The sequence below is a fragment of the Budorcas taxicolor genome, chromosome 17, assembly GCF_023091745.1.
Source record: "Budorcas taxicolor isolate Tak-1 chromosome 17, Takin1.1, whole genome shotgun sequence".
NCBI classification, from domain to species: Eukaryota; Metazoa; Chordata; class Mammalia; order Artiodactyla; family Bovidae; genus Budorcas; species Budorcas taxicolor.
In genome coordinates, this window is record NC_068926.1 from 65,645,879 (window position 1) to 65,672,228 (window position 26,350).

Below are 26,350 nucleotides of genomic sequence, written 5' to 3' on the forward strand. Positions count from 1 at the left end.
AACCGGAGTGTGCTAAGTGCTTTGACTTGTTGGAAGGGCTGTGCAAACAAACATTCATTCAACAAATATTTATTTGCCTTCCACTGTATAGTGGGCTATGCAATGGGGGTGGTATCCTGGGCAGCAGGTCGTGATGGCTTGAAGATGAGGCATGGGGGTGTGAAGGGGAAAAGCATGATCTGGAGATGGACGATCCACTCAGGCTGAAGGTGTTTGGTGGGGACCTGGCGGGACTTGAACTAACATGCGGTGGAAGATCAGGGAGGTCCTTTGGTTTTGCTTTCTTTTGAAGGGCGTTTAGTTCTGCTTCAGTGAGCATGTGATCGATTAGATTCCTGGTGACTCTTACCGACACCTCTGTACTACCCTTATCTCTGATTTCTTTGATTTATCTTATGTTCTTGGTAGTGACCAGTGGCGCTGAGTGGTGGTGACCACTTGCACTGTTAATTGTGCATTTTTTAAAAGTGGGAGGGGGGTTGCCAAGAGAGAATGAACCCCAATGCAAGAGCCAGATGTATGATACTCTTATCTAACCCGGATTATTTTCTTGTAGGCATTAGGCATTAAGTAGCCTCTTAAAACCTTTTAAAATTTCTTTTTTAATGTAGGAGAGCAAGAGGTTGAAACAAATGAATTTGAAAACACCCTGTGGGATCAAGTTTCCATCCATTGCCCACCCTGAAATTTTTTATTCTCTTTCTTTAGGTTTCTTGCTATTTAAAGATTTTTGTTTGAATGAAATTAATGAAGCTGTACCTCAGGTGAAGTTTTATGAAGAGGTAAGAAGTTGACTGTTTTATCAATGCTTTTATTTTAAAAGCATATTTAAACTGTTCTTTGGAAAATATTAAGACTTCTAGATAGTACAAATATTTAGGAATATTTAGAAATTCATTGAAAGTAATTAGTAGTACAAGATATAATATATAGTTTATTAGAGATGCAGGCACCAACTATAAAAAAGATATCTTTAAAACTCTATAGTGTTCTAGAGTCAGTGAGGAATAGTTGGACTAAAATTCCAGAGGAAGACGACGGAGCATTCTCACCCATTTTACTTTCTGCAGAAGCTTGCAGATTCTGGAGACAGAAGCTGAGGTAGAGGGCTGCTATTGGGTAAAAGAATAGCTAGCAAAGTTTTATGGTCACACATTACTGGAGTGACAAATCAGAGGCTTGTGGGAGAGGGAGGCCTCAAGCCCACAGCCCGTTTTCCCAGCAGAACATTGGGAGGGACTGAAGAGATGGGCCAGGAGCTTCTGAAAGACACATTGAAACCTCTCACAGCCTTGCAGGATTACATGATATTTAAATATGCACCTGCTGTGGCATGAATCTAAAAACAGAACAGGCAGGAGATGAAAACCCTACTGAAGATCCAGAACCACTTATCACCTGGGACATTGGTTGGTCATAGGTGTGGTGAGCAGATGAGAATCCAAGTTTGGCCCCTGGCAGGAGGCTGTTTCTGGGAGACAGAAAAACCAGAAGAGGTTTCTGGGTCTGGAATAAAGAACAGATGAGACTGGAGGGGCCCCCAAAGCATGATGAGTCCCTTTCTCAAGATGTATGCCAAGTTTTGAAGCTTGAATGGGACAGGGGCTGAAGAGCCATCCTGAAGACTTCTTAAGGGCAGAACCAAGTTCAATGTGGAGGAGACAGAGATCTCACTGAACTCCAGGGAGAGCCAGGCCTTAGGAATGGGGGTGAACCAGAGGCAGACTGATAGCTTAAGGTGAACGTGTTGGATTCATGATCTCCAAAGAAGATTTAGCTTTGGGACCAGGGACCAGGCTTGATCACTCAAGAGCTTTTGTGTAGCAGAGTTTTATTAAAGTAAGAAAAGGAACAGAGAAAGCTTCTGACACAGACATCAGAAGGGGGATGGAGAGTGCCCCCCTCGCTGTTCTAAGCAAGGGAGTTATATACTGTTTAATTGGTTGTTCTGTTCAGTTCAGTCGCTCAGTCATGTCCGACTCTTTGTGACCCCACGAACTGCAGCACGCCAGGCCTCCCTGTCCATCACCAACTCCAGGAGTTTACCCAAACTCATGTCCACTGAGTCGGTGATGTCATCCAACCATCTCATCCTCTGTTATTACAATAAATCAAAAGAATGTCTCAAGGTTGTAAAGATCTTACTAGACCTATTCCCACAATTTACATTTTAAGATGACAGGATTAGAACTAACAATAGAAAGATCTTACCAGACCCACTCCCGTAATATACATTTTAAGATAACAGGGTTTAGTCAAAAGGTTTTCAAGAAGGAGAAACTGTCCTCAAGCAGGACACATTATTGTTCTATAGAGTTTAAACTGAGTTGTTCATTGTGTAGTCATCAGCTTAGGGCCTAAAGGAGAAAACATTTTCTATGACTAAGACTAAGGAACATAGAGAAAGAGAAGGGATGGTAGTCCTTTCCTCCTCCGAGAGAACCCCAGAACCCTTTCTCCTCCTTGGGGACCCCGGACGTCTTATCAGCCTGCCTAGGAACTGACTGACTCTCACAAGACTGAGTCCTACACAAATGGCAGCCCAGACCAGCTCAGCTCAGCTCCTTGTTGAGCAGTGAACTCCCTCCCTGCCTGCACAGCAGAGAGCAAGGGGAGCCCTCTGTCTCTTTTCTAGGTGGAAAAGAGCAATACTTAGAGCCTCTCCAGCGTTCACCATACAGTAAAAACGATATGACACAACAGAAGCAAGGTCACATGACTTATAAACACGGCAATAGAATCAGGCCCACAGATGAGTCAGATACTGGAGTTAGCTGCCAAGTACCTAAAATAACCGTAAATAATATGTTTAAGACAACAGAGGAAAAGTTGGACAAAATAATTAGATGGAGGGATAGAGAGTTTGGGCATAATTTGAATTTATTGTGGAAAAACCATGCAGATATTCTAGAAAATAAAGTACAGTATTTAAATTAGAACCCAGTGGCTAGAACCAATAGCAGATTGTCACAATGAAAGACAGGATTAATGAATGGGAGGCAGTTCAGTAGATCATCTCAAACTGAAACGCAGGGAAAAAAAAAAACTATAAGAAAGAAATAAGGGCATTAAAGACAAGTGAGATGTACTTAAAAAGGTCTTTATAGAGGTGGAGTCCCAGAAAGAGAGGAGGGAGAATGGGGCAGAAGCAATACTTGAGGATATAGTACTGTTACAAAATGATGAAAGACAGCAGCTTAAACACATAGAAAACCCCAAGCAGGATGACTACAAAGGAAACATATCTTTGCTCATCAATATAAGACTCTGAAATCCCATGACAGAAAATTTTAAAAGCAGCCAGAGGTTAGAAAAAGACACCTTGTTTTTAAAGGGGCAGTAATATGGGCTTCCCTGGTGGCTCAGAGGTTAAAGCATCTGCCTGCAATGCGGGAGACCCGGGTTCGATCTCTGGGTTGGGAGGATCGCCTGGAGAAGGAAGTGGTAACCCACTCCCGTATTCTTGCCTGGGAAATCCCGCGGATAGAAGAGCCTGCTGGATTACAGTCCACGGGGTCGCAGAGAGTCGGACACAACTGAGCGACTTTGCTCAATGTAACCAACACAACTATGACATCTTAAACGATTAAGAAAAAAGAAAGACAATAAAATGGCAATCTTTAATGAGAGAGAAAAGCTGCCAACCTAAAATTATGTTCCCAGCCAAAACTTCCTTAAAAAATGAAGATGAAATAGAGATGGTTTTGGACAGAAACCAAGAGACGTTGTCAGTAGTGGAACTGCGTTACCATCAGTATTAAAGGGAGCTACTTCAAGCAGAAGGGAAATTATCCTAGATGGAAGTGCAAGAAGGAATGAAAGACATTATAAAGGGTAAATATGCATGTGAAATATACACGTTGACCATATAAAACTATTATATGTTCTTAGGGTTTAAAGTGTGTGTAAAACTAAAATGTATGAGAGTATCACAAAAGGCAGGAAAAGGGTTAATAAAGTTAAAGTGTTTTAAGATTCTAGGATTATTGGGGACAGTGAAAGTAATAATTTGCATTGACTTGTAAAGAATGCCTATTGTAACCCCTTAAGGTAACATTGAAGAGAATAAAATATGTGTATCTAGGAGGCTGAAATAGAGGGAATATGAAATAAAACAACATTGTATTAATCCAAAAAAAGAAAAAGAATAGAAGGTCGACATAAAGTAGGAGGTCAAATTGAAAACAAAGAGGAAGTGTGGTAGCTAAAAACCTGTTTATATAAATGATTATATTTAATATAAATGGACTAAATACTCCCAGTAAAAGACAGTTTGTCAGACTGGATATGTAACCAAAACCATGTTATGTACTGTTTGTAAGTGGCATGCTTTATTTAAAGTATTTTACTTTACTTTTAAAATACAATTGCTATACAATATTATGAAGGTTATAGGTGTACATTATAGCGATTCAGTGTTTAAGGAAGTAACATAGTTTAAACAGAAGGATGGAAGAGGCTTTGTAATATATATACTCACTGAAGCAAAGCTGGCATATTATGAGACAAAGTACACAGCAATGCTACTTTGAGATAGAGATGATTTCATCATGATAGAGGAGGCAGTATCTTTGTCTCAAATCTGTATCTTACAAATAGCATAACTTGAAAATACATCAAGTAAAAATTGGCAGGGAGGTCAAAACAAAATAATTCTACAATCTTCCTGGGACACACAGATACTTCAAGAGCTTGTAGAAACAAAAAGGCAAAAATTAGTAAGGATATAGACAATCTTAATACAGTGACGTAACTGACATCCAGAATGCTGCTTTCAGCAAAAACAGTTTGTGTTCTTAAAAGTATGGAACATTTACTAAAGTAGAACATATATGCTGGACCCTAAAGCAAGTTTCTGCAGATTTCAAGCTTGAAATTGTTCAGAGTATGTTTTCTGATCACAGTGGACTTAAGCGCAAATTTCACAACAGTGTTAAGGAATCCTTAGCTGTCTGGAAACAAATAGCTTCTAAATAATTTATGAGTCACAGAGGAAATTAAAATTGAAGTTAGGAAATATAATCATTAAAATACATTTTAGAGATGACATATGCTACTATTATTAGCATGGTGTATCTTTACCCTAAAGCACTTGAAATGGTCCAGAGAAAGCATGGCATAATTAGGGGTGATGTTAGTAATCTTTGTACATTTGAAAATTGAAAGGATGTTCCTTTTTCCCCTGGTTTATTGATATACATGAAAACGTGATATTTTTCTACATTTTTTTATTGTATTAATTTATTTCCAGGAAGGATGATGAAATGGTGATGTACATTTGGCATCACGTGAAAAAAAAAAGTAAGCTAAATCTGAAAGGGTTTCACTCAGTACAAAATAACTTTTTTATTTCAATCTGAATCAGGCATTTTATCTGTATGAGAATCACAGCTTGATCTGTCAAAATTTTTTTTTCTTTCCTGTGTTCTTAAAAGCTTCACCTCTTCAGTTTCAGCATGTACTCAGCTGCTCTGTTAATACAAAGCTGTGTCCTTCAGCAGATGAAACAGATGGGCAGTCTACTGGGTTATTTCTTAAGCACTTCTCAGCAGTGTGGCGGTGACTCCTGCTGATACGTCTCCACCTGAACACTAAACACTGGGCCTTCTCTTCCTTGGCTTGCTCCCCAGCGCCTCTGTCCCAGGCTGTGTGATGGATCTGGCCTGTCAGATCATCTCCTCGGAGGAAAATGGTTCAGGGCTCCTCCTGACCAACTTGCTCTGTGTTCTTCACAGCGTCATCCACCTTGGGGCTTCAAATACAGTTTTCTTAAGTCAGTACAGCCTCTTAAGACTGAGGTTATCAGAAAGTCTGACTCCTTGCTCTCATCAGCCCAGTGGATTCTCTAAGTTTTAGTTTATGGTCCTGGTCCCTGCTTGAAGCCGGGCAGTCGGTCTTGCTTTGCCCTCCCTGGGCTTCCTCAGCGAAAAATCAGGGTGATAGTAGTGTCTGTACTCAGGGTTGTCCCGTGTGTGTGCGGCACAAGAGCAGCACCTGGCATGTAGTTGACCTTGTTCCAGTTAGACTAGAGGAAGCTTATAACAATATTTATATTACCCCTAGATTTAATCATAAATCATGGAAAATAGGAAGTATAACATCAGAGGTAAAGTTAGAGGGTTTTCGTTACTCATTCAGCCAGTATTTGTCAAACACTGACGCTCAGAAGTATTGTTTGGATGAGCGAGACAGACAAAGTGTGTGCTCTCTTTGAGCTCCTATTTTTATTGAAACAGACAGTAAACAAGTCATAAATAAATAGGAAAGATATTAGGAAATAATGACTCGAAACAGACTCAAAGCTTACTGTGATATATTGTGATTTGGTGACTGCCTTAAATTGCTGGGTCGAAGCCTGAGGAAGTGCATTTTAGTGGAGTAATTTCAGATGTTGTGTTTATCCTTAGGGCATTCACTTGGTTTTTTGAATCTGTCAATTTATATTTTTCACCATGTCGGGTAAAATTTGGGCCATTATAAAATGTTATTTCTACCTTAATCTCTTCTTGTCGTCTCCAATCATATGGAGGCTCCAGTCATATGTAAGCTTGATCTTTGGACATTGTCCTAGATATCACTGATACCTGATTCAATTTTTCCCTAAATATTTTTTTTTCCTTTCTATTCTTCAGATTAGATAATTTCTATGGAGCTGTCTTCAAACTCACTGACTCTTTCAGTATCTCTCATCTGTTATTATGTCCATCCATTGAATTTTTTTTCAGATAGGATTTCCAACATGGCTTATTTCATAGTTATCATCTGTCTGCTGCTATTTCCTAATTTGTTGTTCATCATATGCATATTTTCTGTGCCTCTTTTACTATAGTTATAATGGCTGTTTTAAAATCCTTTTCTGGTAATTCCAATCTCTCAATTACCTTGGATAGGTCCTCACTGATCATCTGTTCTCTTGGGTATGACCCACATTTCTCTGTTTCTTCAAATATAGAATAGTTTTAGATTGTTCTTGTACATTGGTATTGTAGGTACTCAAAACTGCTTTTCTGTAGGGTATTGAGAGAGATATATATAGTCTCAGGAGTTAATTTGGCTTACTCAGACGTGATGCTCTGCCTTCTCATGCAGTGGGTAGCAATTTAACCTTGTTCAGTTCTTTTAACCTGTGCTGGACTAATTTGGGTCTGTCGTGCTCACACATCATTGTGGGGTCCAGCAGAGATTTGGAGATTTTATGTGCAGAATTTTGGAGCTCTCCTCTGGCTCTTCATTTTTGGGAGTAGCCTCTCTACCTTTCCGGCTTCTGTTTGGTGCCCTTTCCCCGTAATCTGTGTGCTCTTGGTCAGTCTCCAGTGGCCCAGGGTAGCTGGGTTTTATAGATGCCCAGAATTATTCCGTTAAGATTAGTTGCCTATTACCTGAATCAGGTCCTGGCTTGTAATTGAATGTAGGGGATGATGGGGACAGAGTGAGCAAAAGAGCAAAATCGATGATGATGACTGCTATTGTGGCTTAGGCAGCTGGGTGGTGGTGGTGGTGGTGGTTTAGTCACTAAGTCGTGTCCGACTCTTGCGACACCATGGACTGTAGCCTGCCAGGCTCCTCTGTCCATGGGATTCTCCAGGCAAGAACACTGGAGTGGGTTGCCATTTCCTTCTCTAGAAGCAGCTGGGAGGATGGTTTTACTCATTTTTGTGATTAAGAATACTAGGGGAAGGGCATGATTGGCTGGAGTAGAGAGGATATGGAAATATCCAATAGGTGGCTCAGTATCCAGACTCTGGAGCTCTGAGAGAGAATTGAGTCCTGAAAACCCAGACTTAGTCATTGGAATAGAACTGGTGTTTTAAACTGTGCAACTGAATAGCTTTATCCAAGGAGAATATAGTGGATGAAAAAGGGGTGTCTTAGCACCGTGCTCTGAGGTGCTGCAGTGTTTAGAAGCCTGACAGCAGAGGAAGAATCACCAAGGGAGACTGGAGAGGAGGAGGCAGGGTGGCAAGCTCCCGGGGAGTGCAGACCCCAGAGGTCAGAGGAGATTCCAGAGCTCAGGGTGGCAAGCTCCCGGGGAGTGCAGACCCCAGAGGTCAGAGGAGGTCCCAGAGGTCAGAGGAGATTCCAGAGGTCAGGGTGGCAAGCTCCCGGGGAGTACAGATCCCAGAGGTCAGAGGAGATCCCAGAGGTCAGAAGAGATTCCAGAGCTCAGGGTGGCAAGCTCCTGGGGAGTACAGATCCCAGAGAGAGGTCAGAGGAGATCCCAGAGGTCAGAGGAGATTCCAGAGCTCAGGGTGGCAAGCTCCCGGGGAGTACAGATCCCAGAGGTCAGAGGAGATCCCAGAGGTCAGAGGAGATCCCAGAACTCAGACGAGCCAGGAGTGTACCACTGAGCCGAACGCTGTTGGGGTGTTAGAAGCTGAGGACAGAAAGAGAGGCCCTTGACTGGGCAAGGCAGAGGTGGCTGTGACTTTGCTAGGCTGGAATGGCAGTGGGACAGATGGGAGACAAAGAGAGGGGGCCTGTGACAGCTGTGGGCCAAAGGGTCTTGCTCTTAGGGTTCTACGTGTTTAGGCTACGTGCTGAGCTGTGAGCTTTGTAACCACCAAAGCAGAAAGGGGGGACCACACGGTCAGTGAACGTTCATCACTGGTGGTGATGCTTCTGTTCTGCTCTAAGGGCGACTTTCATCTTGAACCTGGGCCTCTGCCTACTCCATTCCCTGGACAACCTGCCTGCCAGAATTAGGGGTGACGTTTTCTCTGTGTATATTACGGTCAGAACATCCTGTCTAGAGCTAATTGATGGTTGACGGCATGTTCTTTAATTAGTGGTCTGGCTGATAATAGAAAGTGTATTTTGAATTACAGCCCCAGACACTTTAAGCTCTTGCTTTGCCTACTAAGAATTAACCTTTGCTGCTGTTCAAGTCGGAGTTTCTGAGGCACAAGGCACCCACTAGAGCCAGCACTGTGGCAGGCATGATTTGTACAAGAAACCAGGATTTTCTGTATAGTCAGTCTATCACAGTTCATAGGAAACTCCCATTGAATCAGGTGTCAGCTTGCTTTACAGGCCCCAGAACATAGACTTAGGTTTCCTTACCCTTGTGTTTGAGGGCAATAATTCCATGCAGACTTAGTCTTCCTAGAGCTTATTTGTATGTTTAGGCAGAAACATTTGCCTTTGGTTCACTGGGGGTCCACCTCTTTTATCCTAGCATTCTGACATTAATTTTTGGACCTTACTAAAACCAAACAACACAACAAAAGAAATCAGCCAAGCCAGAGTCCTTTGTTTATTTTCTGGCTCTCCTTCAGATTTCGGCGTCTAGCTTCTGTTTCCTTGCAGCTGCCATATTTGCGTCTGGGATGGTGTTTGAACCTTGTAGACATGTTCTCCTGAATTAACTTAGGCTGGTTAAGCCCAGGTCCTTTGGTTATGCCAACATTGCTGGATTGCTTCTTCATTATAAAAGTGTTTTCCTTCTGGAGAAAAACATAATTTGAAAAGATCCATATACCCCTGTGTTCACAGCAGCACTGTTTATAATAGCTAAGACATGGAAGCAACCTAGATGTCTATCGACAGATGAATGGATAAAGATGTGGTCTGTATATACAGTGAAATGTCACTCAGTCATAAGAAGAGGACAGTGGCCCCTCGCAGCCCCATGGGTGGACCCGGGAGATGATCGCGCTGAAGGGAAGCGAGCCAGGCCGAGAAAGACAGATACAGGACGCCACCTATGTGTGGAGTCTGAAAGCAGGCGATTCGAATGAACTTATTTTCAAAGCAGAAGTAGGCTCACAGACGTAAAAAACAAACTGTGGCTACCAAAGGGGAAGGGAGAGGGATCAGTTAGGAGTTTGGGATTAAAGTATACACATTACTGCATATAAAATAGGTAACCAGCAAGGGCCTGCCGTATGGCACAGGGAACTCTACTCAATATGTTATAATAATTTATTATGGAAGAGAATATAAGAAGAATGTATATGTGTTTGTGTGTATATGTATATACACACATATATAAACTGAGTCACTGTTGTATATCTGAAACTAACTGGACATTGTAAATCAACTATATTTCAATACATTTTTAAAATACTTAAAAAAATTTTTTTTATGTGTTTTCCTGTTGGATGGAGTATCAGCCTCTCCTAGGCCTCCTTCCTTTATGTTTGATTTCAGTGTCTGCCCCAAGAAGACTGAATTCTAAGCCCAGGCAGTTATAGACTTGTGAATCTCAGCCGTCTCATTGATATTTAAGGACACTTAAGATGACCCCAGAAATTTCTCAGTGTACGAAGCAGTTAGCCTGCATACACATAGTATATATGCTTCATGCTGTGTACATGCTCTTCCCCCTGCCAACTATGCCCTTTCATTACCAGAAATTCTCACAGGATTGACTGGTTTTGATTTCAAAACTTGTCGAAGTGAATGACAGTCATTCAGTCATGCCCGACTCTTTGCGACCCGATGGACTACATAGTCCTTGGAATTCTCCAGGCCAGAATACTGGAGTGGGTAACCTTTCCCTTCTCCAGGGGATCTTCCCAACCCAGAGATTGAACCCAGGTGTCCAGCATTGCAGGCGGATTCTTTACCAGCCGAGCTACAAGGGAAGCCCAAGAATACTGGAGTGGGTAACCTATCCCTTCTCCAGAGGATCTTCCCAACCCAGGAATCGAACAGGGGTCTCCTGCATTGCAGGTGGATTCTTTACCAACTGAACTATCAGGGAAGCCCTGTCAAGCTGAGACTATACAGTAAAAAGGTAGCTTTTACTTCTATTCAGTTTATATTCTCACCTCTAGGAATGGTCAGCCCTACTCTGTAATCATAGCAGGATAAGAAGCGCTCAGATATTATGAAAGTATAGCAACTGGCTACTTGGTAGGAAAATTTTCTGTTTTTTCAGAAATGAGTCCTATGTACTTATTAGACATTATATTGAAAATCTTCACTGCAGTCTTCGTACCAACTCCATATTTCATTTGTTTTCATTCTCTTCTTGTCTTTTAGATTTAACGTATTTCTGTAAAGGAGTAAAAACACTTTTCTGGTCTGAGAACTTTTGAGGTTAAAGTAATAGAGACCATGTCCTCACAAAGTGTATTTGCTAAGCCCATTTTATTATTTAGTCTATCTTAACACCCGTCAGGTTACTGTTTGAAGGAACCTTTCTGTTAATACTTTTAGAGTGCAGAGACGGTTCCAGTGTGAAAAACCAGTGCTTTTATCTATGATGAATGTCTTTCCAAAAGATTTAGTTGACTTTTAAAAATCTCTGCAGTAATCCTGACAGTTCATTATTGTTTTTTCCTCCTGAGTTTTGTAACACTGTAGTCAAGTGAAAATGATCCCCATCATAACTCATAGAAATGGATTATTGCCAAGTTCAAATTATTTGTGCTTTGGAAAGGAGAATTGGCAAGAATGAATGGTCCATCGCTGCTATATCATAAGATAATTGTAACCATGGCAGTGTTTGTTTCCTAATATTGTGTTTCTAAATTTAAGCAACGAGGTTCATCATAGGAAAAAATCCATTCCTATGTCCCAAGTTGAATTTAAATTATTCCAGCATCATTATTTCAACATTAGAAGTAGTTGTTTCCTGTGCACTGGCCAATTCAAGTAATTTGCTTGATCTCATGTGGAAGTGGTTTCTGCCAAGACGAGTAATATCTTTTAATAAAGTAAGTTTCTAGGAAGACAGCACCTAACAATCATAATTTATAACTGTCTAGATAAAAGAATATGAGAAGCTTGAGAATGAGGAGGATCGCCTTTGCAGAAGTCGACAAATCTATGACACTTACATCATGAAGGAGCTGCTGTCCTGTTCGCATGTGAGTGCTCTTCTTATTTCATTAACTCAGTGTGAGTGAATGAACCCATGTTTCTCGAGTTTTGTCATTTGTTTCCTGGTGATACTGATCCAATATCTGCTGCTCCATATGCTTTTAATAAGGTTCCCAAAGTGGATACTTTCAGTGCAGATGTTGATAAAGTGGCTAATGCAGACCCATGCAAGAAAAGGCCAAGCTCAATTCGCGACTCTCTAAGGAAATTAAGCTTTACTGGCTTTCATTTAGCTCCCCTTTAACAATTAGGCTAATCAAATATTTATCGATATCTTAAATGCTTTCTTTGAATTAATAAGGTTGATTGTAATTATTATGTTAGTATAGTTCACTAATAGTTGAATGATGGTTGAAATCTTTTTTTTTTTTTTTTTGCTTATTATCAGAGAAACAATCTCATTCAGTCATTAGGATAAACGAGGTTCCTAGGAAATTCTTCCGCCAGGAGTGAGTGGAATAATTAGTAATGAAAACGTGCACTGTAATCTCTCTACATAAACACTGTTTTCCAGAGAAGCGCCCTAAGAGCCCTGGACTGCTGTGTCCAGTGCAGAGTCGCTAGCCACGTGCGAGTATTTAATTGTGTTTACACTGGTTGTTGCTTAGTCTCTTAAGTCGTGTCCAGCTCTTTGCGACCCCTGGACTGTGATCCACCAGGCTCCTCTGTCTATGGATTTCCCAGGCGAGAATACTGGAGTGGGTTGCCATCCCCTTCTCCAACAGATCTTCCCAACCCAGGGATCAAACCCGCGTCTCCTGGCATTGGCAGGCAGGTTCTTTACCACTGAGCCACCACGGAAGTATGTTTATATTAATTGCAATCAAATGGAAGTAACATTTTAATTCCTGACGTCCTCCTGAGCCGCATTTGAAATGTGCAGTACCCACATGTGGCTGGTGGCTCCTGCATCAGCCCAGATTCATAGCATTTCCATCATCGCAGCGAGTCTGACTGGACAGCGCTGGTCACGACAATGATACACTTTCGTGCTTCTATGTTTATTGTGTTGTCCACAGTGCTTACTGAACTTCTGAGCTAGAGCTTACTGTAAGGCTCTGTGCCTCGCTGCCTTGCTGGGGATGGTTGGACCTTGGAAAATGCCACATGTTCACTGAGGAAGCCTCTGTAGATGTAGCTTTCCTGTACGGCAGCAGTTTAGAGGGTTTCTTGCCTGGAAAATCCCGTGGGCGGAGGAGCCTTGTAGGCTGTAGTCCGTTGGGTCGCTAAGAGTCGGACACGACTGAGCGACTTCACTTTTGCTTTTCGCTTTTCACTTTCATGCATTGGAGAAGGACATGGCAGCCCACTCCAGTGTTCTTGCCTGGAGAATCCCAGGGACAGGGGAGCCTGGTGGGCTGCTGTCTATGGGGTCGCACAGAGTCAGACACGACTGAAGCGACTTAGCAGCAGCAGCAGCATGCTTTTTTAAGCTCTTCTTGTGCATTACTTCAGACATAATTTGAAGTTTATGGGGAGGACAGGGTTTCTAATTTTTGTCAGTGTGAGTTTCATTCTTTTAGAACAAATTCCTCTTTGCAGTGGTTACAGCAAGCCTTTCCTTAACCTAGAGTCTTTTCAACACTGTGGTTTAGCTTTGTGATCCTGGCATTTAATTCTTAGGTATATCTTTGTGCATTCGTGTTCTCTCATGAAATAGAAATTTTACATTTTTAGGACCCCAGTATCAGCCAACTGAGAGATGATGCATTTAATATTAATACGGTGATAATACGATTCCTTACACCCTTTTTAAGTCAAAGTAGCCTTGATCTCTTGTGGGCATAGATATTTCAGTTAGATGCCCCCACGTGTATCACCCTTCTTGACATAGTTTCTAAGAGCTCTGGAAGCTCTGAGGAACAATTATCTGTTGAGTTGCCCGCAAACATATAACAGATTTTTTTTAAGAATGCATGTTGATGTGATCACCATAGGTTACTGCTTAGTAACTGTTGTGTTAAATTATATGTTGTGATACTGTAAAATACACAGAGGTTTGCTCTGTTTTATATTTGTGGGGGGAAAAGAAAAAGAAAACATTGTGGTTTTTTTTTAAGCCATTCTCAAAGCAAGCCGTAGAACACGTACAAAGTCATCTATCAAAGAAACAAGTGACATCAACTCTTTTTCAGGTAAGGTAAAATGCTCTCCAAATAAATGTTTCTCATTCACTTAATGGTTGTCTTTGGGGGCATTCTTTGCTTGGGTGAAAGTGCTGGCAGAATTTCGAGACTATTTCTTACCTACAGGTTTATCTGGAAAAACCAAAGTTTACTATCACCTGTCTTTTCACTGAAACGTGCTCTTATGCCAGCATCATAAAGGCTGTCCTGAGAAAGGCTGCGAGAGCATTCGTTTAGTGTTTTTTTTTCCTATAAATCAATCAAGACAAGACGTTGGAGGGAAAACCTTTTCCTGTTTGACATCCCAGACACCTGTGATGAGCAGGGACTGGGCAAGATTTACTTTCTAGTGGTACAGGTGTTGGTCCCCATGGCGATCCTTCCCCAGATGAAGCAGGTTCATTTTCAGCAATCAAGAAGGAATGAATGGCCTTGGAGTCGTGACTGAGAAACTGGATTTCGCCTCAGCTCCTCTTATCTTGAACATGACACAATCATAGATTTAAATTATAAGGCTCAGAAAACTCAATCCACAACTGATGGGCACATGTCTTGGCTGCTCTTTGGATGCAGTGGGTTTCTTCCTGAAAGCCTTTTCCATTATCCCGTGGGATTTCCATAGAGATGGCAGCTTGCAAGGGTATGGTCAAATCTCCAAGCAGATCATGTACTTTTTATGTTTCTGTGAGTTACAAGAAATAGGAAAGAATGCCATTTATTAACATAATGGTTTTCATAAATGAAAATAACTAGTTTATCCTTTTCTTGGATTATTCAGTTATTTGAAGAGAAGTAAGTTGATTTTTGCCTTAGTGCCTTATGGTTGGGCTTATTTATACAGATTCATACAAAATGAATCTGATTATTCTATAGAAAGGATACTGGTTTGACTCTGAGAACATTTGGGCATGGTAGCCAAACCAGCTGCTCCCTTTCTGCCAAAATGATTAGATGGACAGCTCTTAAAATGTCAGACCTTTTAGTATAGTCTAGTTGGTTATAAGCTTGGGCTCTGAAATTCAGTGACCTGAGTTTCAAGACCCTGGGCAAGGTAGTACCATAGCTCTCCGCACTTCTGTTTTTCCCTCTGTGGTGTAGAAATGCCAGCAGACTGTCCCGTAAATGGGGTTTTGAGGACCCCGTGCATATGAGCTGCTTTGTACCAGGCCTGTCTATCACAGCACTCCATAAATGTCAACCTGCTCAAACACCTCAGTCAGAAAGTGCAATTTGAGTATCTGCTTTTTGTTGCCTCTGTGACATTTTCATGTCAGAATTTCAGTTTTCTGACTTTGACATGGTTCAGAGATAGTTGTGTAGTCAGTTACATTTAATATTGCTAAATTACATACATAGATTTTACAACTCTGATGTTAACTTTACCTGTAGCATAAATAACATTTAAAAAGATAGTTCCAGATGAGAGATACAAAGACCAACAAAATTATCTTTATGGCTTCAAGAAACGTTGATTTAGAAGCCATGTCTCCAATATATCTTTTAAAAGCACTTCACTGATTTGTTCATAAGAAAATAATTGAGTAATGTTCTAATAAAACAGGTATAGAATAGCTGGTATTTTTATTTCAGTGGTGAAGGAAATAGTCATTATTATGTCGGTTTAAATAAGAAAGCATTTTAGTGCAATTCTGTAATAAGTACCATTAGAACATGGTGGTCAAAGTATAAAATAGAAGTTATATGTTTGGATACCCTGTTTATAGAGGGACATTGATCTCTATAACATTTAACTAACATTAAAGTTACTTGATATTCTTTGAGTTGGAATTTTCCCTCCTGGCTTTCAATGAGTTATAATTGACAACTAAAAATTGTGTGTAGTTGAAAGTGTACAGTGTGATGTTTTGATATGTGTATTCATTGTGAAATGATTGTTGTAATCTAACTAAGCAGCCTACTCATCACCTCATGTAGTTATATTTGTATGCATGGGTGGTGAGAACACTTAAGATCAACTTTCTTAGCAAATTTCAAGCGTACAATACAGTACTATTAACTGTAGTCCCCATACTGGACATTAGCTGTCCAAGACTTATTTATCCTGCAGAACTGAAACTTTGTACCCTTTAAGCAACATCTCCCCCATTTTCCCTACTTCCTAACCCTTGGCAACCAACTTTCTACTCTGCTTTTATAAGTTAGACTTTTTTTAGATTCCACATACAGGAGAGATCAGCTCGTAATTGTCTTTCTGTGTCTGGCTTGTCTCACTTGGCATAATGTTCTCCAGATTCCCCTGTGGGGTCGTAAATGTCAGGGTTTCCTTCTTTTTAAAGAACAGAACAGCGTATACCATTTGTGTGTGTGTGTGTGTGTGTGTACACATATATATGCATATATACATGTATATCTTCATCCCGCATTTTCTTTATCCATTCATCCATTGATGGACCCTTGGGTTATCTCCATATCTTTACCATTGTGAAGTAATGGCACAGTGAGCATGGGCATGTGGGTATCTCTTCAAGATGCTGATTTAATTTCCTTTGGATATATACCAGAAGGAATCTTCATACCGTTTTCGGTAATGGCTGTCCCAGTTTGCATTCCCACCAACAGTGCACAAGGATTCCCTTTTCTCTGCATCCTCACCAGCACGTACCTCAGCTTTCTGATAACAGTCATCCTGACAGGTGTGAGATGATATCTCTCTGTGGTTTTGATTTGCGTTTCCTTGATAATTAGTGATGCCGAGCACCTTTTCATATGCCTGTTGGCCATGTAGTATCTCTTTTGAAAAACGTCTATTCAGGTCTTCAGCCCACTTTTGAATTGGGTTATTTGGGCTTTTCCTGTCGAGGTGAGTTCCTCATATGTTTTGAATATTAACCTCATATCATATGGTTTACAAATAACTTCTTTCATTCTACAGGTTGCCTATTCACTCTGTTAATTGTTTCCTTTGCTCTGCAGAAGCTTTTTCGTCTGATGCAATCCCACTTGTCTGTTTTTGCTTTTGTTGCCAGAGCTTTTGATGTCATATCCAAAAAATCATCACCTGAACCACTGTCAAGAAGCTTTTTCCCGTGTTTTCTTCTAGTTGTATGGTTTCAGGTCTTATATTGAAGTCTTTAATTCATCTTGAGTTGGTTTTTATATATGGTGTAAGGTAAGGGTCCAATCTCATCCTCCATTTATTGAAGTGACTGTCCTTTCCCCATTGAATGATTGATGCCCTTGTCAAAGATCAGGTGACTGTAGGTGTGTGGATTTATTTCTGAACTCTGTTCTGTCCCATTGATCCATAAGGTCTGTTTTTATGTCAGTACCATACTATTTTGATTGCTGTAGGTTTATCATATATTTAAACATTGGGAAGTGTGATGCCTGAGGTGAAATTTCTTGTCAAGGAGAACAAGGTAGTTAAAAAAATGCTCTGAAAATAAATACCAAATGCTTTTTTTGTTTGTTTGTTTGCAAAGTTGACTTTAGAAATAATTAATTGCACAGGGTCATTTGGTGGCGAGAGTTGGGAGGACTCCTGGCTTACATTTAGGTTCCTGGAATGTGCCAAGTCCGACTTTTTTCGAACCCCATGGACTATAGACCGCCAGGCTCCTCTGTCCATAGCATTCTCCAGGCGAGAATACTGGAGTGGATTGCCATGCCCTCCTTCAGGGGATCTTCCCAACCCAGGGATTGAACCCAGGTCTCCCACATTGCAAGCGGATTCTTGGCTGTCTGAGCCACCAGGGAAGTCTCAGTGTTCTGAATCTTATTAAATCCTCACAACGGCCTTGCAGATTAGATGTAACTCTCCTATCTTACAGATTGAGGAAACCAAGAATCAGAGCAGTGAGGTCGTTTGCTCATGACCCCACTCTTGAACTTTGGCTTTTGCATTGCTCACCTGACACATTTTGTGGTCCTTCATGTTGAAAGTGGCAATGTGGTATATCCTATCTGGTCTTAAGAATTTCTGGTACAGGATGTTTTATAAAATATGAAAAACATGTTAACATAAGAGTTTCTGTAAATAGAAAATTGTTACATAGAAACTTAGTCTTTCATACGTCTTTCCACACTTGATGTCTTTTGAACCTCTTGAGACTTGTGGCATTGGTGTTTAGCATCGAGGAGACTTGGCGAAGATGACTGTTATCTTTGATTATAGACACATAGGATTTCAGAGTTGCAAAAAGCTCCAGAGAGAGAGAGGGCAGCTTCCCCTGTTACTAAGGAGGGAACAAGTTATTTGGTTTTAGTGACTGTGCCCAGTGCCCTGCCCAGGACCCTGATAGCCCTGCCAAGTGGCAGAGGCTAGCTTAGCCCCATGGTAGGAAGTGCAGCTCCCAGGCGAGCTGCAGGGGCCTCACTGCCCACGTTGGTGACTGTGGCTTCTGTATGTTTCCTCGTTTGATCACTTGCCTTGGACATCTCCTGACGTCTGGTCCTTCTTTTTTGCACATTTTTAGGATGATCTACAAAGACACAGAAAACATTAACTTTATATCATTCAAGGAGAGAGTAGGGTATCACGATATTTTCCAGAACTAGCTAATTGCCCCTAGGCTGAGTTGTGAAGTGTTGGCATTTGATATTTTTATCACTCTTGATTTGAAGACTACCCCATGGGAAATAAATTTATGCAGTTTATTTGGTAATGTGTAAAGTGGCATGAAATTGAAGCAGATTGTTCTCCATAGGGAAAGAGCCCCATGCATGTGAGCCAGGAGCCCTTGCCTTAATCTTGGCTTAGCCATGAACTTGCTCAAAGACCTTGCAAATAACTAATTAAAAAAAAGCTTTACTCCATGGGTTCTTTCACTTTTAGTCTTTGAAACTCAATATTAATGCTGATCATTTATGATAATTGTAATTAATGGCAATTATATAATTCATTGTAATTTACAGGCTGCCACTACATAATCTACAAGGCTCAGTACACAATGTAAACGTGGAGGTCCTTGTTCAGAAATGTCAAGATGGCAACAGTAGGGCACCATACCAAGGACTGGGCTCTTCTGTGGGACTGCATGGGTCACATGCCCATGAAGCTAATTCCAGGCATTTAAGGCGTGTCTGTGACTTGCCATGAGCTGTGCCAGACAGTAGAGACACAGTGGCACACAGGACAGAACTGCCCTTGCCTTCAGGGAACATGCCATTGAGTGGTATAGATAACTACTAAGCAAGTAGTCATGCCCATGAATCTACTGGTGCAAACTAGACAGGCGCTGAGGAGGGTGAGTACAAGGTGCTATCAGTTCAGTTCAGTTCAGTCACTCAGTTGTGTCTGACTCTTTGGGACCCCATGGACTGTTGCACGCCAGGCCTCCCTGTCCATCACCAACTTCCAGAGTTTACTCAAACTCCTGTCCATTGAATTGGTGATGCCATCCAACCATCCCATCCTCTGTCGTCCCCTTCTCCTCCTGCCTTCAGTCTTTCCCAGCATCAGAGTCTTTGCAGATGAGTCAGTTCTTGGCATCAGATGTTCAAAGTATTGGAGTTTCAGCTTCAGTATCAGTCCTTCCAATGAATATTCAGAACTCATTTTCTTTAGGATGGACTGGTTGGATCTCCTAGCCGTCCAAGGGACTCTCAAGAGTCTTCTCCAACACCACAGTTCAAAAGCATCAATTCTTCGGCACTCATCTTTCTTTATAGTCCAGCTCTCATATCCATACATGACTACTGGAAAAACCACAGCTTTGACTAGATGGACCTTTGTTGGCAAAGTAATGTCTCTGCCTTTTAATATGCTGTCTAGGTTGGTCATAACTTTTCTTCCAAGGAGCAAGAGTCTCCTAATTTCATGGCTGCAGTCACCATCTGCAGTGATTTTGGAGCCCCCCCCCCCCCCCCAAAAAAAGTCTGTCAGTGTTTCCATTGTTTCCCCATCTATTTGCCATGAAGTGATGGGACCGGATGCCATGATCTTAGTTTTCTGAATGCTGAGTTTTAAGCCAACTTTTTCACTCTCCTCTTTCACTTTCATCAAGAGGCTCTTTGGTTCTTCACTTTCTGCCATAAATGTGGTATTATCTGTATATCTGAGGTTATTGATGATTATGGGAGCACATAGTTGGGAACCTCACCACATCTGTGGAGAAGGCAGTGGGACCCCACTCCAGTACTCTTGCCTGGAAAATCCCATAGATGGAGGAGCCTGGTGGGCTGCAGTCCCTGGGGTCACGAAGAGTCAGATACGACTGAGTGAGTTCACTTTCACTTTTCCCTTTCATGCATTGGAGAAGGAAATGGCAACCCACTCCAGTGTTCTTGCTTGGAGAATCCCAGGCACGAGGGAGCCTGGTGGGCTGCCGTCTATGGGGTTGCACAGTCGGACACAACTGAAGCAAATTAGCAGCAGCACCACATCTGAGTCTCATCCACTTGTGTTTTTCACTTTACTGTGTTCTTACTGATGCAGTGTGGAATTTCTTTTCCATCCTTTCCAGCCATACATAGAAGAAATTTGTGAAAGTCTTCGAGGCAGCATTTTTCAAAAATTCATGGAAAGGTATGAAACTTTGTGTACAAAGTCTATTTTTGTTGAGATATGTTTGTCATGTAACATTATGTTAGTATGGCGGTTTATTTGCTAAGTCGTGTTCGACTCTTGCGACCCCATGGACTGTAGCCCGCCAGGCTCCTCTGTCCATGGGATTCTCTAGGTGAGAATACTGGAGTGGGTTGCCATTTCCTTTTCCAGAGGATCTTCCCAACCCAGGAATCAAACCCAGGTCTCCTGCATTGCAGACAGATTCTTTACCAACCGGGCTATGATATTTAAATCTTGTACTGTGTAGGTATACCTCATTTCACCTCATAAATGCTGTCCTTAAAATGTGTTAATTTATTCATTCAACAAACAATTATTATCCATGGGCTCTGTTCCAGGCTAGCTTATACCCTCGATACTTTGTAGTTTAGGATTTGTATATATTAGCATCCCTTTGACTTTATTTTTTTAGTTTCCAAATGATCCAAAATGTAAATAGACGAGGGAACCTCAATATTGAAGTTATCTTATTGGGACACGTTTGCTAATGCCAGCATGAGTCTTATGTTCAGTTCATTTGTTTATATGTTAAAGTCATATCCTTAAAAATGAGACAGCCCTTTTCTTGATTCTTTACACAGTAGAATTTAGGTATACCGGCAGACGTCTTTTGTCACGTCTGTCTTAACGTACCCACTAAATGTGGCCCTTTGGGTTACTCAGACTACAGAGTATGTTTGTCATATAAAATCCTGAAAACTTTCTAGGTAATTAACGAGGACCTACTGTGTAGTACAGGGAATTCTACTTGATATGTATAGTAACCTAAAGGGGAAAAGAATCTGAAAAAGAATAGATATGTGTAGATGTGTAACCGAATCACTTTGCCGCACACCTGAACTAGCACTGCATTGTGAGTCAACTATTCTCCAGTGTAAAATAACATTTTTTTAAAATGTAAATTTAAAAAATTTCAGGGATGCCCGTGAAAGTGTTCACATGCTTCCCAGGCACCTGAGAGTCAGCCGTTTGGTGTTTTGAGTGTTCCTCTGTGATGATGCACCTTAGGGATCAGACTTTCTGACTCTGAATCGGCATTCGCATGGACTCTGCTCGTCTCTGTAAACTTGGCTAATTTCTAGACAGTTGTCATGATGATTGAGCCTCAGGGTGGGAGCAGCCCACAGCTGTTCAGTAATTGCCCTTTAAGAACAAATGCCTCAGTGTGTTTTTTTTTTTTCCCCCTTCTTCTCCACATGTTCACAGAACTAAAGTAATTTTTTAAAAAAGTTGTATCAAGATTCTACCAGAGTTCAAGAGATAATTTTGTCTTGGAGTAGAGTCAGTACTATGGGAAACGAATCTGCATACAAATGATTACATTTTCTGAGCAGGACCAGAGGGGCTTTGCCAAAAAGCAGTGGCATGGAACTGAGGGGCCAGGGCACCGGTTCAGCGCTAAGGTTCAGCTGAGTCTTGGGCCATCTCCATGCCTGCTGATCATAAAGACCTGACTTTTCCCAAACTCTTGGGTCAACTCATTGTTCTGTAACCCTTGGGGGAGAGGGGAGAAATGGAGATGGTAATTAAAATTGGGGAAGAGGTCTTATAACTTCACTGTGTATCCAGGTAAACCTGCACAGTCATTGTCTCCCACTGAATTGACCATTCACTTTTTTTTTAAAATTTTGTTGAAGTGTAGTTGATTTGCAGTGTTAATTTCTGCTGTACAGCAAAGCGACTCAGCTATACATATACATATATATTCTTTTTATGTTCTTTTCCATTATGGTTCATCACAAGATGTTGACTCTAGCTCCCTGTGCTATACAGTAGGACTCTGTTGTTTATCCATCCCATATATAGTAGGTTACATCTGCTTATCCCAAACTCCCAATCGAGCCCTCTCTCACCCCTCTCATCCTCTCTCACACAGAGAACCGTAAGTCTGTTCTCTATATGAAGATTTACATAAAAATGGGCTATAAATGCAAAATACACGCCAGGTTTCAAAGCAATGAATTCAAACCGCTTTCAGGGGCTTCTCTGATAGCTCAGTTGGTAAAGAATCCACCTGCAATGCAGGCGACCCCGGTTTGATTCCTGGGTTGGGAAGATCCCTGGAGAAGGGAAAGGCTACCCACTCCAATATTCTGGCCTGGAGAATTCCATGGACTATATAGTCCATAGGGTCACAAAGCACTGGACACGACTGAGTGATTTTCACTTTCAAAGCAATACAAAAATAAGAATGTAGACTATCTCATTAAAATTTTATGTTGATTACATGTGGAAATGAAAATTTTTGATATATTGGTTCAAATAACATACATTATTAAAATTAAATTACTTATGTGTCATCTGTTACCCGTCTGTTGGACAGTACCGACTCAGATAAAGATTGTTACCATAACATAATGGCAATTAAAGCAGAAACATGAAATCTTCAACTTGAATCGTTAAGCCTTGAGTGCTAGGCAAATGCTTTGTGAAAAAACTATTTACGAAAGCTCACTCTGAGAAGTCACACAAGTATACAATGCTAGTTCTCAGTTAACGTGATATTTAACTTTTCAGTAATTCCTCACATTCTTTTTCAGTGACAAGTTCACTAGATTTTGTCAGTGGAAAAACGTGGAATTAAATATCCATGTGAGTATCATCTTGGCCTTTATTTTTTTTTAAATAAAAACTTCCTTTGGCTCAGTTTCGTGAGAAAATATTTTATTCGGCAGCATACTCCCAAGGGTAACATGCTGCCCAGACAGATGTCCTGCTTACAGCTTTACACATGAAAAATCCATCCTCCCATATCCAGTTGTAAACACTTTGAGTTTTCGTCCTCTTTTTTTCATATTCATATCAGAATGCATTTATTTATTTAAGGAAGGATATTTTAAGCCATAATTAAGCTTTTAATAGAAATAGTAGTAAAGATACAAGTCTTCTACATCATGTAGTTCCTGTGCCCATGTCATTTGCATCCTGGTAAGTTTCCTTGTTTTTTTCCTCTTATGAGGTGCAATCATGTAATAAACATGACGATATCTCTTACTAGACCACAGTTGCATCTTTTTTATTGTTTTGAGAATGATGAAAGCAGTCCTCAAAGGCGGAATACTTCCTAGCTTATATCCCCTAATACTACGTCTTCTCTTAGCTTTTCCATGTCAGGAATTCTGGGGCACATTCTTTACTTCACTTTTAGAGTGTTCGTTTCTCTTCTCCTTTCCCTTGTGCTCTCCCTCCACAAAGGTTTGCAATTGAGAAAAAGAAATAACTGGATTCTGTTTTTGATTAAAAAAAAAAGTTTTTTTTAGTTGAACAGTACCATTCACAGAAGTGGGTTTGTTTGTTTGCTTTTTTTTTTTTTTTTTCATTTTAATTTCCCCTTTCTGCCCCATTTCTGGCAGGATTCAGAAGCAAGAGGCAGTGACACATTTTAAAAAATAATGGGACTTCCTGGGTGGTCCAGTGATTAAGATCCTGTGCTTCACGAGGGTTCGATGCTGCACGCATCTGCATGGCCAAAAAACGAACAAACAAAACCAAAAAACCCTTATCTCTGCTGTGGATCCTCCCATGCCTGTGCTCCTTTAGCAGACGTGATGTCCTCACGTCTTCACGTCCTTCTGTCCTCTGAGCAGCAAACGTGAAGCTTAAGGGCTGGATGCCCCTGCCTGGCTGCAGACATGGTGTCTGAAGCATCTGACCCTTCTTTTGCCAGGATACGTAACAAAAAGCATTTGCCATTGTCTAATGGCCTCTTACCATGAACATAGGACTATCTCTCTGCCTTTGTACCATCTGATGCTATGAAAACTTCTTGGGAAGCAAGGCATTGCTGAGATGATATTGATGAAAGCCTAGTGCTTATGAATGGAAGCCTCTTCATCGAGTTACTCACACTCGGTCTGTTTTCACACTCACGTGCCCAGCATGAGTCCTCTCTACTCACTGCTGCCTTTGATGAAAAATTCACATGGTCAGCATTCACTGGGCTTTCTGATCAAATGGCCCACCTGTTAGGAGAGCATAGATGCCCTTGATGCAGACCTGTTTTTCTGCCACAGAAGTTCCTGGAATGGCTGAACTGTTGCCAGACTTTCAGCTTCAGAGTAGCCGAGGTCACTTTGTAGTTTGCCTGGAAATTTCATATTCACTTGTCTTAAAAGTATACACCTTATAATCTAAGATTCATGGGACGGGATAAAACAGTGGGCTCCCGCCGGGTCGTCTTCCCAGTTGCCTCCACGGTTTGCATCCTGTGCAGTTTACATTGAAGGTGGTTCTAGAATGTCCTGCCACCTGTGCTTCTTATCTCTCAGCTTGCGGGGCTAGTCGCCGAAAGGGCAGCAGTGTCAGAATCGCTGTTTCAGTAACTGTGTATGTTTTGCATGACAACAGTGGGATAGCTTTTACGCAGTTTTACGTCTCTGTGTCGCGTTTTAAATTCACAGTTGACCATGAATGATTTCAGCGTGCATCGGATCATTGGACGAGGAGGATTTGGTGAAGTATACGGTTGCAGGAAAGCAGACACTGGAAAGATGTAAGCCTTCTACACTTGTATATTTTACTGGGAATATTAAGAGGGTTTTATACTCACATTCCAAGAAAATCCCACTTAGTTGGTGATCAGTGTTTTAGAATCTTATCCTCTACCCACTTATAAAATCTTGACCAGTGCTTAATTCACAATTCCTACACACTAAATATTATAGTACAGGCCCCACCCCTACAAAACACAAACACACACACACACAAGTACTAGACAGTAGGGATACATACAAAATTTATTTCCCTGAATTTTTTGTGTATCTACTTTATTGCTTTTATTTAACTGAAATGTCAACGCATATAATAATAGAAATATCTTAATTATTGCTTGATTTTTTAAAAATAGCCTTTTCACTTTAGAATCATTTTAGGTTTGGAGAAAAGGATAGTACAGGGAGTTTCTGTGTGCTCCACGTCCCTCTTACCGTAGTACAGGACGTGTGTCACAATGAATGAACAGATGTTGATGTGCTGTTACTGACTGAAGTCTCCACTTTATTCAGATTCCCTTAGTCTCTTAGAAGCATTTTGCTGCTTTAAAAGACTTCCCAAACTTTTAGAAACTTCCCCCAATATGATGTGTATCATTTAAATCCACTTAGATATATTTTCTGTATAGATTTCCTTCAGTAACATTTATGGTTCTAGGTATGCAATGAAATGCTTGGATAAGAAGAGAATCAAGATGAAACAGGGAGAAACCCTAGCCTTAAATGAAAGGATCATGTTGTCCCTGGTGAGCACAGGAGTGAGTATTCAGTTTTGAACATTGCATTTGTGTGTGTGTGTGTGTGTGTGTGTGTGTGTGTGTGTGTGTGTGTGTGTGTTTTTCTAGTTATTTGGTGGGGTTTTTTTTTTTTTTTTTGTATCAGGACAATTTATTTAAAATACAGCTTTTATTTCCCCCCCCCTGGTGAATTATGCACCTAGCCAGTTCTTGAGAGGATTAGAATTTATAGCAGGGAGCAGCACCACTAAGTTAATATAAATAATAATTCAAAGATGACCTCTGTCTGAGTTGGGAATTAGGAACATACTACCAGCCATTGCCACACACAATGATCACTTGTCCCTTCACTGCCCATTTATGACTTCCTTCTTTGTGGAATATGACAGAGATGGCAGAATATAATCGTATCAGTGACCAAAAAAATCACCTGAATATAGTTAAGATTTGGCTGCATGACAGCGAAGGATGAACCCAGAGGAGAAAAAGTAAGAGGAATGTCGCTTCCCTCCTTCACAAACAGAGAGGAAGTGATGTGGCTTCGTCAACCCCCAACTATCCCTGTGGAGTGCTCCGCAGAATCCCAGGGACAGAGGAGCCTGGTGGGCTGCCGTCTGTGGGGTCGCACAGAGTCGGACA

At 41.1% G+C, this 26,350-nt stretch overlaps 1 protein-coding gene across 1 annotated transcript in view; it reads left to right on the top strand.

Annotated features, from left to right (window-relative positions):
* The window catches only part of GRK3 (G protein-coupled receptor kinase 3), a 110,800-nt gene that overhangs the window by 50,062 nt on the left and 34,388 nt on the right, over positions 1 to 26,350 (top strand). Inside the window, exons 3-9 of the mRNA XM_052654640.1 lie at positions 709 to 782; positions 11,715 to 11,816; positions 13,890 to 13,964; positions 20,381 to 20,442; positions 23,025 to 23,076; positions 24,885 to 24,976; positions 25,633 to 25,732. Of these exons, the coding sequence (XP_052510600.1) occupies positions 709 to 782; positions 11,715 to 11,816; positions 13,890 to 13,964; positions 20,381 to 20,442; positions 23,025 to 23,076; positions 24,885 to 24,976; positions 25,633 to 25,732 (557 nt within the window). The remainder of the gene's footprint in view (positions 1 to 708; positions 783 to 11,714; positions 11,817 to 13,889; positions 13,965 to 20,380; positions 20,443 to 23,024; positions 23,077 to 24,884; positions 24,977 to 25,632; positions 25,733 to 26,350) is intronic.